The following is a 16,310-nucleotide window of genomic DNA, read 5'->3' as shown; positions in this document are numbered from 1 at the left end:
TAATTTCCTCAGCCTGAACTGCAGAATGAACACGATTGAAAACATACTTAGAACAGCTAGAAAAAAAAAAAATATAATTCCGAAGGCCAGAAGACCTGGCTGCCTTCAGGCTTTTGTCAGGCATGCCTAGGGCTAAGCTCTGCCTGCGGGCCATGACCGTGCAAGGCACAGAGCTGAAAGGGAGATGCTGATATTTCCAGGCAAGCCTGCAGAACAGCCCAAGCACTGCTGCTGCTCCTTCTCTGGTGGGATGCCACCGCGCTGGGGAGAAGCCGGGGTGCCTGGGGTTGGAGAGGGGCTGCCCCACACCCTGCTTGCCTGGGGAGGGGGATGAGATTGCCTGGATGAGAGGGGAGCTGGACCTGCATCCTTGCAGGACCCATTTTGCTATAAATGTGTGACGTCACACCGCTGTAAGACAGTTGGTGATGTCGGGAAATGGGAAGGATGATGCAGTTTGGCAAGTGCAGATTCCGCCTCTGCTCAGCTCGTCTCTGATCCCTCTGCTCTCATTTGTAGGTACCTATTCGTTCACCTGCAAGCCCATGAAGCGCGGGAAGGACACAGTTACTGCTCTCAGCAAGGCTGCGAACGTATCAAAATCACGGCGCATATGTACCCAGGGGGGTCCTGGAGCTGTGCCCCAAACCCCTTCCCGGAGAGGCCAGCAGCTCCCCAGCACCCCATGTCCCAGCACCCAGCAGGGCCGTGCAGGGTGTGCGGGGCCCCACAGGTACCGCGTGTGTAAAGAAAAGCCGTGAGGAATTCCCACGGGGGAATCTGCCCAGCGCTATGTAACCTGTGTAGCGGGAAGGGTTTGGGTCTGAATTTGGGCAGTGTTTTGTGCTATGCTTCAAAGGCAGGCTCAGAGAAATTGCCCAACGGGAAGCATGTGAATGCACATTCATGGCACCTTTTTTTCCCCACTTTTTTCCTTTAAACATGAACAAAAAGGACTCTTGAGAGGGCTCGGATTGGATTAACTTTGAATTCCTAAGTATGACATTGCTGCTGAATTTCAGACTGGGAAGTAATTCTGGTTAATAGGAATAACTGGAAAATCAGAGCCAAGTTCTCTTCTCATTTACTGTAAATTCACTCCAATCTAAATCCTGTAGAATTACTTCAGGCTCATGCAGATCTGCGCTTGTGTTTATAGCCAGGCAGAATATATGAAATTCGTATTTGACTTTTAAACTCAGTGGCAGAGTGACCATCAGAGGTCCTTCCAACCAGCATTGCCACAATCCTGTGATAAATGGTGTCTTCATAACGAGCACTTACTTGTGAACCAGGATGACAGTTTGAAAAAAGAATTCTTAAAGTTTTGCGATCGTATCTATATGAGCAATGGTACCTAGTGTCATTTTGTTGATGAAAGCCAGGTAGTGAGCTTGTTTTTAAGTTTCTGTCTCTGGTGTAATTGCAGCTGGCTATCACTAGCACACCCTCCGTCAAGTATGTAAGGATCCAGATCCAGTCTCTTGGCAGGGCGGACGTACAAAACCACTTGACATCTGCATTCATTAAGGTATGTTGTGTTTTACCACATTTGAAATGGTGATGAAACAGGGGAAACTTTATCTCCAAGGAAGGTTACTGCAAAATCTTGCTGAGCCTTGTTGGAAGGAAATGGGAAGTTCCCCTGGAAGAGGCAAGTGCATTGTTCTCCCTTACAATTAACTCCATCAAAGTCACTGGGAGTTTGTATTCTATTCAGATGAGGATTTGAGCCCTTGGGGGGGGGTGGGGGGGGAAAGGCCTTTTATCACCTCAGAAGAAGAATTAACACCACCACACTAATGTAAAGGAAGGGGGGTAGGGGGAAGCACACCAGAAATCATTGTTTACAAAGGATGTGGGAAAAACCCCAAGTTTGTTTTTCTGATTTTCTCTACTTGCATTGCACTAAAAGCTAAAAATAACTGTATTTCACTATTGAAGGGGTTTGGAGTTGTCAGGATGTCCCTGCACATGCCTTATATGTCTGTCCAGATGGTGAAGGGTGACTGAAGTCATGCTTGCAAGGACACTGTCCAGGCTTATGTGCCTGTGGGCTACTGAATTATAATTAATGCTAACAAATGCCAAGCAAAGCTGGTACAGCATCCTTAAGGAGTCTGAGCAGCCAAGATTTCTTGCCACATGCACTGGCTGTATCATCAAAAATGTATTCAAAGCCATTAGCAAGCAGGTGTTACTGGAGGCAGCATCCTCACCTGCAGTGAAGTGCAGATACTTGCAGGAGGGGTGTAGCATCCTCAAAGCATCCTTGCCTTCTCTAAAGCTTTAATGCAAAGTATTGTTTTTCAAAGGAAGTTTTATTTCCAACACAAGTACTCCTAGCTGAAATAAAGGCTAGGCTAGGCACATGTTAAGGATTAATGTCTAAAGAAGGATTCTTACCCTGAATCTTAAAAGATGCAGAAAATCTGGAAGTAAAGAAGTGAAGCAGAGGAGTCCTCATTACCAAACCACATGTTTTGTTCTTGTTTTGCTGAATGAAGAGCAAAAGTCAGAAACGTTTTTGATTTATAATCCAAGCTTCTCCAAGGACTGAGGGAACCAGGTGGAGTAGTGTCCTGCTCCAGCCCCCGTGGGGCCACACGAGCCCTTGTGCTGGCTCCTCGTCGGGTCCTCAGCAGGCGGGCAGGGGCGAGACGCACAGCAGGCCTGTTTCTTTTGACCATGGCTCTTGTTTAGGTCAGTTTGTAGTGGTGGTTGCTCTCTGCTCTGTGTGCATCCAGACTTTGACACACTTACCAAGCTTAGGAGTGTGAGACAGCCAGGACCAGGCAAAAGATTTAGCCTGTCTTTGCTCCTCCTCACTGCCCTCTGTCCACCCATGGCCTGCACATTGACGTTCCCCTTACCCTTGGCTCACTGTTGCATTCAGCATCCTCCAACATCTTGCAGAAGGCACTTTTTAACACTTGGCTCCCTTGTTCCATCTGGCCCTACACTGCCTGGAGACATACAGGTCTCATTGATGGGATGTATCAGAGCTCCATGGTGCCTGCTGACTTTGGACAACTCTGTGGATTACAGTGGCATGTTGTGTGCCCTGGGCTCAGCTTTCTGACAGACAGCCTCACCTCGGTATGATCTCCTTGGTGGAGGTTGTGTCCTCCCTGACTGGGCTGTCCCCAGGGAGGCACAAGTGCCAGGCACCTCAGAGAGCCTTTGCCTTTCTAAAAGCAAATACGGTGGCATATCCCGTGAGGAAGGAGCCCTTGCTGTAGGAAAGGAGGAGAGTAGGAGCCACTTGTGCTACAGCTTCTTTGTAGCACTTGAGACAGTCCTACCAAGAAGTCTTTTAGTTTTGATACTTACATTTCCAGGGAAAGCAAAAAAAGTTAATGAGTCACTTCTGTTCCCCCATCTGCTGCCTCAGCACCTCTCCCTTGCTCCGTGGTCAAACCTGCTTTGCCAAGTGACAGTAATTTTCCCCCCATGGAAAGAAACTGTATTAAGACTGAACTAAGCATTTTACTCCCAGGGTCCTCAGCTTCCCAAATGCATCTTCCTAATCCCCCAAAGATGCCAATGACCTCATTTCTCATGGTTTTGTACCCCACAGAAAACTAAGAGTTTTGCTTCCTCCTACCACTGACCATCTATCAGTGATGTCACTTCAACTGTACAAATAATGCATTTAAAATTATAGGGTGTACACCCTTGATATTTTCCTTGCTTGTAACTCCCTTACGGAGAAGAATGATCTGAGTCGGAAGCTCCCCAGCCTGCCTCCCTAACACTTACCTCTCTTTTCTGTTGCAGATAAATGACTCAGTTTTCCTGTTCAGTAGCCGTGGGCTATTCTTCCTCGTGCTAGATGCATGTTCAGGAGCAGTCGTGAGTAGGCGGCACTTTGGGATGGTTACTGGTGAAAAAGTTGCCAGTGCAATAACTGATTATGTTCAAACATTTATAAAAGAAAGGTAAGCAAACTGCTGAGAGCCTCGTTCATTTAGCAACCCGTGGGTGATAGACAAAGAAAGGAAAATTGCCTACTTCTGTAACCAAACCTGTGCTCTGGAGAAATCTGGCACAGATTTAACATGTAGAAAACCCAAATATCACCCAGATAATAAGAGAGAAGCAGTGTGTCTGTCCCAGGATTGCACAGCTTAGAGCAGACAGAAACACTTTTTCTGGAAAACTAGCAATTCCTTCAAAACTAACCATTGCTTTTCCACCATGGAGTAGAGAAGGTCCTTGCAATGCCATTTGCAATCCCGCGCACCTATCCTGGTGTCCAGCAGTTTCCTGGCAGCTGATGATTCAGTTTTCCGTTTCTGAAATGGGTTGGTTTCTGTTTACACTTACTGATTGTTTTTGCCTCTTGTGACAGATGAAAATCATAGGTGTGCCAGATTTTCCAATAGGACTTTTCCTGGGTGAGCCAATGAATAGACCTGCCTGCCCACAGGCTCTGTTACCTTGCATGTGTCCTGGCAATGGTCTGGATCATCTCTGTTTGTGTCTGTCCCACATTCCTTGTGGTTTTATGTGTCGCCACATAAACATGGAACAACTGAGATTTATAGATAAATTCTTGGCTGCTGGCAGAAGAGGTCAAATAACCAGAAAACAGACTTTCAGTCCAAGACATTTCTGAGCAGTTCATGACCAAAGATTCGAACACTCCTGAGTTATTACATCTGTATTAATGCACGAGTATGTACATGTATCAAGCGTGCATAAAGTGACGTATACCCATACAATGTCTGTACATTCAGTTTGATTTTCTGGTAGGATGTATATTTTGCAAGTCTAGGCATTCAGCTAAATGCAGCCAGTTGTGCCTGTAATTCATTTCAGGTACAGTTCACTGGGGGCTGAAAGCACAGCTGTGAGGACCAAAGCCAGACTGAAGCTTGACTGGAAATCAGACCCAGGATACAGGTGGTCTCAGAGTCCCAGGATGGCACAGCAACTGGATTTCTTCTGTGCCTCTGTCCCTCTCCCATAAGGGATGCACTCGCAAGCAGTCATTTGTGCTCATTTTGGTTCCATGTGAAGCACATATTTAATTTAGGAACATTTAAACGGAGGCTTAAACTTCAGAAAGCTGACGTGTGAGTTCAAAGGGATTTAAGCATATTCTTAAAGTTAAACAAGCTCTTAAGTACTTTTCTGAATAGGAGCTTAACGGTCTTGCAGATTCTTGATGAAGTAATATTTTGCAACCATGCAGTAACTACTGTCTCTCTTTTCAGATCAGTTGTTCTCGTGTGCTCTAGTGATATCGCAGATGTGATGGGGAGCTCTGAAATGTCTGTTTTTACCAGGTTAGGTTCAGCAAAGCCTATTGTCTTCCCCAAGGAAGGTAAATGTATTTATTCTACCATGTTTCTTTTGCTTAAGAGTTATCGGTGTGTTTCCGTATCAAAAATGTACACATACTAATACAGTGCTTATCAATCTATTTCCTACTACAATATGCCAGTATAACCTAGTGAAAGCCTCGGGTTAGGGATGGTGAAAAGTATGGGAGCTACCTAGGGATTTTAACCCTACTCTGCCAGTGAGAAGCTGCACACTGCAAATTTTTCCTTCTAAAGGCAGTTTGTTTTTCTAACTGCCCCCCCCAAAAAAAAAGAGAAATCATTTGATAAAGATTCCATCTTTAAAATTCAACTGCTTTGCAAGGAAAAACAATCATAAACTGAAAAGTTGATGAAAAAGAAAATAGTCTGAAGTTAAATAAGAGCTATTTATTTTCTGGATAAATGGAAAGAGCAATCACCAGTTTTGGAAAGTTCTTATGACAATTTTACCTTGGATTGCTGCAAAAAATCCATTGGTCTCATTGGTCCAGGAAATCCATGCTGGGTTTCCTACTGGAAATCTGGGGGCTATTGTGCCCAGGTTTGCAGGAATAATTTGAGTGATAAGGAAATCAAGAGAGCAACAAGCCAGCTTGATTCAAATTTCTTATGCAGTGTCTCGAGCAGAGATCAGATGGAGAATTGGCTGTATTTCCAGCTTCCTTTTTCTCTTGGGCATTTGGGGATATTTTTTTTTGTTCCCTACTGCTTTACTAAAGTTTACATCAATTTCTGGTTCAAGTTTCAAAGCTCATTGCTATGACCATTCCAGGGGAGGACAGCACAGCCTTTACAGTAGACACAGTGATTTCACTTTGGTGCCTGTTTGATTCCCAAAAAACTGTTTTTTTGAGGTTTTCTTTTTTGTTTTTTTGTCCTGAAACTTCATTGCTTCATTCCTTCATCAAAGCCTGAATACTTTTGAAAGGAATTTTTTGATTAAAAAGCAATCTTTTTTGTTTGTTTTGTCAAACATTTGTCCCTGAACCACCTGTGCCACTTGTTTGGGTGCAGCGTTTCCAGGTTATTTTAGCTCAGCTCAGCCTCCAGCCCCAACTACTCCTGAGGCACACAACGCAGCAAGCAGGGCCACTAGCATCCTGGTGACACTGTGGTTGGTGGCCATCTCCTTGCCCTGCCACTTCGGTGGGATGCTGGCGTCCAGCAGTGGGACTAAGCCACCGCTGGCCGATCATGTGCTGCCCCTGTTTTCCTTTCCCTAAGCGCAAGGGTGCTCACCCACGTGGCTGCCCTGATTTCTAGTCTGGGTAATTATGTTCTGCTTCATGAGCTTTCTCCCGCTGATTCAAGTATGCACACTATTTGACTTCACAGCTCCAAAAGCGATCGCACGCAGGACTGCTCCGCGCTGGGGGGCTGCATTTCAGGGCAGGCTGGAACCTTGCTCCCGAGTGTATATTGCTTCCGCCAGGAATAATGCAAAAAAGCCCCGACCCTCTTGACCCCAGCAGGATCAGGATTTAGGGTCTTGTTGCCTGGTTTCGCAAAACCTTATTTAAATTAGAAGTGTTTACAGGAATAGTCTAGATCCAACCAGCTGCAAATAGCCTTTGGGAGTCTTTGCAATGAAAAGCATAATATAAACACAAGACATTATTATTAAAATGGAAGAATACATAATGCCTTTGTACTTTGTGACAGCAGAGGGCCAGAGCAGAGCTGACATGGGGGATATTTAGGCATAACAGGAAGAAACTGATGTAAACTAATAAAAGAAGGATTCAAGCGCCTAACCATTTTCATGTAGTCAAATATGAAAAAGTATCAGTCGTTCAAAAATAAAGAGTGAAACAATGTTCCTGCTAACTGATGTATGGGAACCTACCTTAGCTTACTGAAATACCTGCAGATCTGTGATGCAGTGAGGTTACAGCTTCAGCAAGGCCCATTGCCTTTTTTATCACTCTTTTTCTCTCCTAGATGTTCTATTATTTTAATCCAAGGAGAAAAAGAAGGGCTAAGAAGTTTCCATGATGTGTGGAGGGGGTCTGTGCCACGCTGCTACCCAGAGGGTCACTCTCTTTGTGTCTGTTTTTCAGGGAGTTTTGCCATGCTTGGCTATAAAGGACAAGCCAAACCCTCCTGGATTAAAGTCCTTAATCATGCTGGTTATCAGAAAGCTGCTTCTTTACAACATTATGTTCCCTTGAAGCTGAAAGAGTATCAATGCCCAGCTAATGCCAACGACTTGCTAAAATTCGCTTTTTCTCAGAACCACTCGGAGCACATCCCTGCGGGGGCTGCAGCCCCCGGGGGTTAGCATCACTGGGGCAGCACCAGCCAGGCAAAGCCCCTCGCCGTCACCAAAACCTGCTCTTGTTTCATGGGATTGTACCAAACCGATGGTGTTCACTTGTGTATTTTATAACTAATAAATATATTCTCATCTCACCCACTGTGGTAGAGCTTTATTTTCCAAATGGTGCTTCACAGGGCAGAATAGGAGAAGCCTGTGGGCTGCCCTTCCCGGAGAGAAGTGTTTTTACGTATCTGTGATTTGATATCAAAAGGTAAGTTTTGAAGGCAAGAGCCTGCTCTCTGGTATCACAGGAACTGGAAATGAAATTTGGCGTGGAAACTTTAGCAACATCCAGTGAAACAGACGAACTTCAGCAGAGGTAGGGGATTCTTCCTTCAGTCCTGTTTTCCCTTTGTTAATGCCTGCTTTTCAAAAACCTAAGTGTCCATCTGCTGTAGCGTCTCAGGTGAGCTCAGTAACACCTGCCTGGTAAGCATGCCATGATCTTGCGACACTATCTTCTAATCAAACTGAATATATGCAGTGTTATAACGACAAAGAGTTATAAATGTGTGTCTGTCTGTAGCTAATGACTGGTGAAACAATGTTTGTCCAACTGATGTGAACATTTAATTAAAGACCTACAGGAATAAACCCCAGGATAAAGTATGTGTTGCACAGGGTAAATTCTTGCGTTTCTTTCAGACAATGCTTGTATTGACTTTCTGCTCCCATTGAGGACTGAAATACTGCCAGTATTAGTGGCTAATTCTCTTTGATTTTTTGTTTATGCTGCTGTTTTTTTGAAGTAAAGACAAAAATAGAGCTTTGTATGCAAACTGAGAAACAACCGATGACCTCACTGACTGCAGTTTAAGTACAAGGTTACCCTGAAATGATGAGAGGCTCTTTTTGGTTTGAACACAATGTTACTTGGTGACGGCATGACAGAGGGGGCAGGCAATTTCAGACTGTCCATGTCTTTGCCACACGGGCTACTCAAAGAGGTAGGTGAATGTTTTGTTACTAATGTCCTGTTGTTTCTTTGGAATTCTCAGAAATGTCCAAACAAGTTGCTCCAGGAAAAGGTTAGTGTTTTGTTGGCCAGACTTTTGCTCCCCAGTGAGTTAGTCGCTCTGGCATCCGCACACCGGCCAGCTGATATTGTGCCTCTGAGTGGGGACTGAACTCCTCGGCTGGGACGCTTGCCACCATCAGGCACATACCGCCTGGTGGTCCTGGGATGTGGGGTGAGAGGACACCTGAGAGGTTTACAGGCAAAGAAGGAGACCGTGACTCCATCCCCACACCAGGTAGGATAGGTGCGAGTTGGCTTTAGCCAGGGGAGAGCTGCTGGTTTGCTAGAAAAGTGAAGAAATCACTGATGCCTCTTAGTAAAAAAGCGATGGAGACTGACGTCTTCGGTGGAGAAGTGGTACAAGAGGCCAAGCAGCTGGGACTGACCCTCTAAGGAGCAACCTGAAGTCCTTTTGAACTCCTATTAATACCTAATTGTTATGATTTCTGAGGCTGTGCAGGGGAAGAGAAGCAAGATGTTTTTGGCTTATGAGCATAAGACCAACATTGGAACAAGCACTTACAGAGCAAGCTTTTAGCTTTTTGGAGATTTATTTGATAATCTCTGACAGGTCCAGACCCTGGATCCCAATAAAACTTTGCAGAGCTCTAACCCCGGGCTGAGACTAAACAATTGGCAAAGGAAGAGCCTGGTGAAGGAAGGAGAGGAATGTGCCTAAACCTCTGAAAAATCTCTATTCCCCCTCCCGCCCCAGAAGGAGAGCAAATGGCAAATGTCCTGGAGAGGAAGGCGTGGAGCCGTGGCAAGCCAGATGCAAACAGTGAAGTACCACAAAAGCAAAAAGAAAAATATTTACATCCTGATGCAGTTCTTTGGGTAGCTGAAAGCAGCAGTTTGAAGAGGATTCAGGATGCTGTGATCCTTTTCAGCCACTGCACGCATTTTCCTTACCTTGGGAGGGAAAAAAGGATTCAAAATTAGGGACGGTCTGTAGAGGGTACAGTTCCTCCACGGACCCTTGGAACATTCGAGATGATGTTTTCAAAGGCCACCACTAACTTGGCATGCACCAGAAGCCTGTGTGACTGAAGCTGTGGGGGTAAGTGTCGCGTGGGTGTTGTGCTTGCGGGAAGCTGTCATATTCCTCCCGCGGATTTCCTGAGCAGGAGGACCTCCACCCCCATGCTAGAGCCTGCATGGACTGTGTGCGTGTCCACATGGACCTGCAGCTAATCCAGGCACGTTCAGTACGTGTGATGCATTCAGGATACACGGCCGTCCTGGGGGCTGTTACCCCCGGAGTGGTGGGACTGGCGCTCCCCAAAAGCATTAGCTGGGCTATACACTGGGTTACTGCCAGCAGGCACAGCAAAGCCAGTGCACCCTGGAGCTCAGCAAAGGGGGCTCAGCTTCCCACCGCTTTGGTGCTTTGAAATCTTCATTCGGTGGATGAAGGTTTAATTCAGTGAAATGCTGAATACTTCGAAAGCCTGTGATACTGGGAGTCAGTCAGCCTCAGATGGGTGGAGTGATTGAATTGCAAATGATTTTGTTTAGCTGAGCCAAAACATGCTTCCTTTCCTCTTCAAGGTCTTTAAGACTCTAAAAAAAAAAAAAAAAAAAAAAAAAAGGTTCATTTTGAAGAAACAACATAGCTTTAAAATAACTTTTTCCCCCTTTTATTTCTGTTTCAAAATAGTTTGCCAATATCACAACACATTTACAAACACCTTAGTTTCCTTTAATGTATTCATTGTAAAAATTTCCTCTGACTCCTGCTCCTCATTCAGAATCTGTTTTTATGAACATCAGGAATGAAGGAATTTGCAGTGATGTTTATATACAAAATACGTGAGCAGATCCTTCTTCCTTGTAGGGAAAGTTATTAGATAAATTTGTCAGAAACCAAGGTTTCTGGGAAAAAAAATTGGGAAAAAAATCAGAGTGCTGCTTTTGGCTCCAATATTGATTTCATGGGAAGTAAAGTCTGTTCCTGAGTTTGATCCTCCTCTACCTGCTAGTAAAAAAGAGCATCTAGAGGGTGGGTGACAAGCACAAGATCAAGATGTAGAGCAGAGCCTGCTACGCTGCTGTCATGAGCTGGGACTGGGAAATTTTCATTAGCGTTCTCTAGAAACGTGTTTGTTTATTTGTGAGGCTGTCTGAAGGCTTCAGCGGTGCTTGTGGCTGGGTGTGTACGGGAGTGCCACTGTGGCAAGAGCTGGAGTGTCCTCGGGTCATAAAGGCAAATGTGGTCCTCAAATCCATCTTCCTAGCTGGGGCTAAAATGCAAAATTCCCTGAGTGGGGTGTGAGGAGAGTCGCCACCATGCCACATCAGCAAGAAGGTAGCAGAGGTGCTAATTAAACAGCTCCTCTCTCTCTCCGGAATCAGCTTCCAAATTGATGTTGGCTTTCTTGCATATGAATGAGGAAACATGCACAAGGGTTCAGAGCTAGCCATCAAACTGCTAAAACCTCAGCATCAGCTGTGGCAGTGGGAGGGTCTGCGTTTGGCCACCCAGGGTGTCCACGGCCATGGCACTGACCCGGGGGGCTCTCCTGGAGCATCTCGCCTGGCAAAGATGCTCCCTGGGGAACACAGATTTCACTCAAAGGTCATCTCAAGGACCAGCGCAGATTATTGTCTGCTGAGAATTTGCTCCCATCAGGCTGACACTTTTCCATGTGAGCTTTTCCTATTCTTCTCTCGGGACAGCTCTGGATCTCCGCTTTGCTTCTGCACAGGTCTATGGCCTCCCTTGCTGGGCAGTAGCAGCAGTAGCAGCCATCAGGTTTCTTGCTCCTGTTTGACATCTTTTTCGGGGGGACTAGGTGGCTGCTGCTTTTCTCCCATCCTTGCCATGTTTGTGAAGGATGGTTAATGCTCCCATTATGCCCTGCTCGACATACCAGAAAGGAGCCTCATCTTCAGCAGATGCTGAAGGTGCATCCTCTGAGGTCTGTCAAGCAAGTCTTAAAAAGCATTTTAAACTAGACAATATTGGGAGTTAGGTTTTTAAAATTTTGATGCCAGGCTTGGGGGGTTGCCCAGAGTCACGCAAGGTGGCAAGCTGAGGCTGGAGCCTGGCGTGTGTTTCTGAACGGCTGTGCCACCCAGGAAGCTCTGCTCTGCCCCTGGGATTTAGGGTGTCCATGTGACCCCAGCATGATGCGTGTGACCATCTAGTTTCCCCAGAGCACTCAGAGCACTTCTTTGCTGTTTAGCTCTCAGGATTGTCTGCTTTGCATTACCTCCAGCATAAGAACCGCAGGGAGGGCAGTGGACAGGGATCCCTGACCGTGCAGTGCGCTTTCTAGCACTGTGTTGCTGCTGACACCTGCAGTAGCAGCCAGCTGAGGACTAGTGGTTTCCTGCATCTACTTTTAGCATTGTCTGCTGCTATTGTTCACTTTTTGGAAAGATCCAGCAGCTGGGAATCATTTCAGAAAGCCTGCCTTGCCAGATGCAGAGATAGAAGTCCCACTTGCCATTGCCAGGCAGCTTGTAATGGCTAGATGAAAAAGCTTTTCTCACCCAAGAGAGGAGTCACAGATGGTATTTGAGAAACGCTGGAGATGATAGACTTAGGAGGACACTTGTATGGCCATCATGCTCTCGGAGTGCCTGGATCGGCAGGGAGATTTGTTGACATTGCCGGTTACGTCAGAGCTGAAGGCAGCCACGTGGCGCCTGTTCAAGGGAGATGCAGTGTGTTGCTGTACCCCCACGCAGCTCCGAGCGCTGAGCTGACCCAAGCTGGCTGGCAGGAGGTAGCGGAGTCCTCTCCAGCAGATGTTGATGAAAAAAGTTGCTACCTCTTCCTCTTCTTACATTTAACAGTAAAATCAAACATGTCAGCGTTTGTGTCAGATGTTTGGGAAAGATGCTTAACTGAAAGCTTTAAAGGAAAATTCCTGAGATTATCCTCCGAGCAGCGTTTTTCCAGGAGTGTGTTAGTCAGGGCTGAATCAGAGGAGTCGGATCCTCTTGGCCCTCTCGGCTTTCAGCCTTTCCAACCCAAGTGCCAGTTAGTACTAACGCTGCAAGGAGCTCGGGCTTGCCACGAGCCGAATCAAACCCCTTACCTCAAAAAAAAAAAAAAAAAAAAAAAAAAGCGCCACAAAATAAGCAGGATATTCTTTGGACTGTGGCAGATCAGACACTACAAAAACATTGAAGCCTGGCAGGCAGCTGACGCCTCCACACATGGCATGGCTTTCCAGTGTCTGATCGCTTGTTGTGATCTCTGCTGATGAAGATGGATGTAATCAGGGAAGCAGTCCCCAGTGAGCAACCGGGGATGTAACACCAGAAGCCATTTTGCACAGCCTGATGGTAAGTACTGTGCAGTTCTTGGCACTAAAGAGAGCAAAGTCTGTGACATTTCTTAAATGTATTTCCTACCAGTTTGCTACAGGTTACTGTCAGAAACAAGATCATGAGCAGAGACCATCCTCTGAGTTTTTAATCAACCAGAACAAAGAAATTTCTTTGCTACCTATGAAGCAACAGGAGAGCAAATGCATGCCAGCCCTGCCAAAAAATCAGCTCCTCCCTTTTATTTCTGTGAGCTCTGATATCATCTGAATGTATTTTATGACCAATAACTTATTGGAATCTGGTTTTATGTGACACTAACATACAGCTGTGTCCACGCTACAAGAAACACTGTTTATCTGCAATGACCATCCTGCGGTATTACCGCTTGTTTAGTTTTTCCTCTATTGTTAAAGCAGAATCTAGCGATTGGGTTTGCAGATTAGGCTGTGTAATCATCACTAATAAATCTTGACATTTTAATGGTGACTGCTGTACTTTGGGCGTACCTCTAATAATGTTCCTTTTAAAGAGCCCTGGCTTATCAAGCAGTGGTGGTTGATGCTATTAAAATGTCAGACACGTGCAGCCTGGTTCTGGCACTAATTCCACGGCGACAGTATTGCTCTCTGATAATGTATATCATTCAAAGTTATAGCATTATTAAGTGCATTCCTCTCTTCTACTGCTCTGTAACAGCATTTCAGCACCTGATAGACTGTACCAAACTCTAAGTCTATGCTGCTTCCAAAACTCATGGCTGTCAAATACACTATACCAAAACAAGCAAACGTTTTCCTGCTGGAATATTTCTTGACAAATCTGCTTCTAATGCGATTTTTAATACAATCATTGGATTACATGTAGTTCAAATATATCATTGTACTTCGAGCTATATCACCTTTATGAAAAGCACAGGCATGTGTCTTGCATATATACATTGTGAAATTTGCTCCAGGATAAATCCTGGCTTCTTGCGTATCTTTTTCTCCTGTTTTTTGTTTGGTTTGTATTAACAAGTGACATGAAAAATAACATGTGCTTTTTACCCTAAAGAAATTGGGCTACCCTGGAGTTTTTTCCAATTGCTTTTTTTTGCGTCTGTCTAAGCTGTGCGGTGCATACTCTTATCCCGTTTCATCATTGTGATGTGATATGACACCTACAAATAAATTTCTTCAATATTGCTCAGATACTGGCTTACATGGTAAAACCTAATGGCTCCAAGGACTACACGTGAATTTTAAACAGTGCCTTACAAATACACAAGAAGTGGGTGTCCTTGCCTCTGTGTGAATACATGTGTCAATAAATTGTCATGAGGACGGGGCAAAGCTGCAAAATCAATCACTGGAGACTGGAGAGAAATACGTTAATTCTAACTTTGACTTTCATGACACTGCTTGTTTGTTTTTGCTGGGGGTTGGCTGCTGAAGAAACAAAACCAACATTAGGTAGGCTGGTTTCAAAAGCAGCTTTTGGCTTTGCAATAGGAGCTGGCACACTAAATAAACAATGTTTTCTTGGATCTGAAATCTAAGAAACTGCATGCTTCAGCCTGGAAGTGTGAGTACGGTTTATCTTGGGGATGCACAAAACACCATTGCTAAAAATGTGTGGGTAGTACAGGGGGAGAGAGGTGCCATTGCAAGGTTACTTCGTGAAAACTTGTCACTCTGCAAACACCTTCTCTGTTGTGTTTCATTAGTTTCTTGCACATGTGAATAGGCGGCCCTAGAGAGTCTTGACACGGGATGTGTTTATGCAGCGTTCCTAAGGTGGTTTTGGTTACATCTGGTGGTTTCTTTCTGAGTGTCTATTTGGATTCCCAAGTGGGTTTATCCTAAACCAAACAAAGGGTGAGGAACTGCCCGTGGATTCTTGCTCTGCTCATGCTGGTCCCGAAGTGGCACGAAGGTGTTCTCATCCACAGAGCTGCATGGGAGTGGAAGCGGTCTGGCACAAGCTGGCTATGACCTTTTTTGTGTAATGAATGGTTTTTGCAATGAGCTGGGAAAAAGAAGTAACATTTGTTTAATACGCTTTCTTCACAGGTATCCACCCAAAGAATTAAAAATCCTGAAGAATGGCTCTACTTACCTCTAAATATCTGGCTAAATATTTCATTTTTCTTCTGTTCGTAATCTCTTCTGTAAGCACAGGTAAGTTTTACCTGCCATGGGAAAGGAGGGCATGGTTTGTAACATTGTTTTTAAATAACGACGTTGCTGGTTTAAATTGAGCAGTTTTTTACTCTTCTTCATATGAGTCAAGGACAGAGTGAGAAAACTGAGAAGTAAAGCAGTTTTCTGATGTGCCCATACTCCTGATCAAAAGCAGCTGGAGTGACAAAGACTGAAATTTCTGAGCAGGTGAAAGTACCCTCAGGAATCTGTCAGACTCTGCCACACATTCTTAAAACAAACCCAAACCCGACACACTGCCACGAAGAAATAACAAAAGAAACCTCAGGTCCTAGTAGCTGCGGCTGTGGGCTGTGAAGTCGAGCATTTTGCTGCATTGCCCAAGCCCAGATGTGGATAGCAAAAAGCTCTGGGGTGGAACATCCCTGCCCCCTTGGGCTTTGTCTCTTCCAAGTTGCCCTTTCCCTAAGCAGTTAAGGAAAGGGGAAAAGGGAAGATTGATATACATATTCTAAAGACAGCTAATTTGGCCAGTTGTATTAGTTTAAAACAAAGAGACCATATGTCTTGCCCCAAAAGCTGCAGCTGCACGAAGCAACACATTTCACTGCCTCCCCCAGGCCCTTTTGGTGAAGCAGCAGAATGTCCAGTTCATTCTTTGTGCTGGGTAGAAGTTGCACTCTTATTTTCAAAATGACAGTGAGAGTAATAAGCTGGCAAGGTACCTGGACCAGCTGGCAGAAGGTGCTCAGCCCCCCAGTGTCCTTGGCACAGTGGGTGTGGGTGATGTGCCTGGCTTCTGCTCTCTGGTATGAATTGGTTTATGAAACTGGGAATTTGGGTTCTTTGCTCTGCATTGTATCGGCTTTTGCTGATGTCATCCCAAATACTAGTGTGAATTCCTCTTGATTTCCCCTTAGGCTTCACTCTCTACCTCTCTGTTTCTAAATAATGAATTCTGGGGGCACAAGTCATCTCTCAAGACTCAGGATGCTCTTTTGGACCCTAGTATAGCCAAGTAATTGGTAAAATGAACAAGCTTTTATCCTGTCCACTTAATCTAGTTGATAAATTATACCTCTGCATTTGAATCGATTCTTTTGGTTTTATTTAGTTTCTCATCATGAACAAATTTTTCTATTATCCTTATTCCTCTGGGAATAACAGCTCATTTTTTAAGATTTGCTGTCAGTGTGTATTACAATTATATTTGA

At 45.0% G+C, this 16,310-nt stretch overlaps 2 protein-coding genes across 11 annotated transcripts in view; both read left to right on the top strand.

The window, feature by feature from the left end:
- Positions 1-7,745, top strand: part of LOC308067100 (cell surface hyaluronidase CEMIP2-like) — a 57,156-nt gene extending 49,411 nt beyond the window's left edge. Inside the window, exons 20-24 of the mRNA XM_080395360.1 lie at positions 520-733; positions 1,430-1,531; positions 3,781-3,941; positions 5,223-5,332; positions 7,394-7,745. Coding sequence (XP_080251486.1) covers positions 520-733; positions 1,430-1,531; positions 3,781-3,941; positions 5,223-5,332; positions 7,394-7,614 — 808 coding nt within the window. The 3' untranslated portion in view covers positions 7,615-7,745. The remainder of the gene's footprint in view (positions 1-519; positions 734-1,429; positions 1,532-3,780; positions 3,942-5,222; positions 5,333-7,393) is intronic.
- CEMIP (cell migration inducing hyaluronidase 1) overlaps positions 1-16,310 on the top strand; it is a 121,839-nt gene that overhangs the window by 42,371 nt on the left and 63,158 nt on the right. For all 10 annotated transcript variants that reach the window (XR_013929445.1, XR_013929446.1, XR_013929447.1 and 7 more), the window contains exon 2: positions 15,007-15,114. Coding sequence is in view for 3 of the 10 variants with exons in the window: in XM_080395343.1 (XP_080251469.1) it covers positions 15,039-15,114 (76 nt within the window). In the remaining 7 variants the exon portion in view is untranslated. The remainder of the gene's footprint in view (positions 1-15,006; positions 15,115-16,310) is intronic.

The sequence above is a fragment of the Falco punctatus genome, assembly GCF_963210335.1.
Source record: "Falco punctatus genome assembly, chromosome: 7".
NCBI classification, from domain to species: domain Eukaryota; kingdom Metazoa; phylum Chordata; class Aves; order Falconiformes; family Falconidae; genus Falco; species Falco punctatus.
This window is presented reverse-complemented; position numbering and strand designations above follow the sequence as displayed.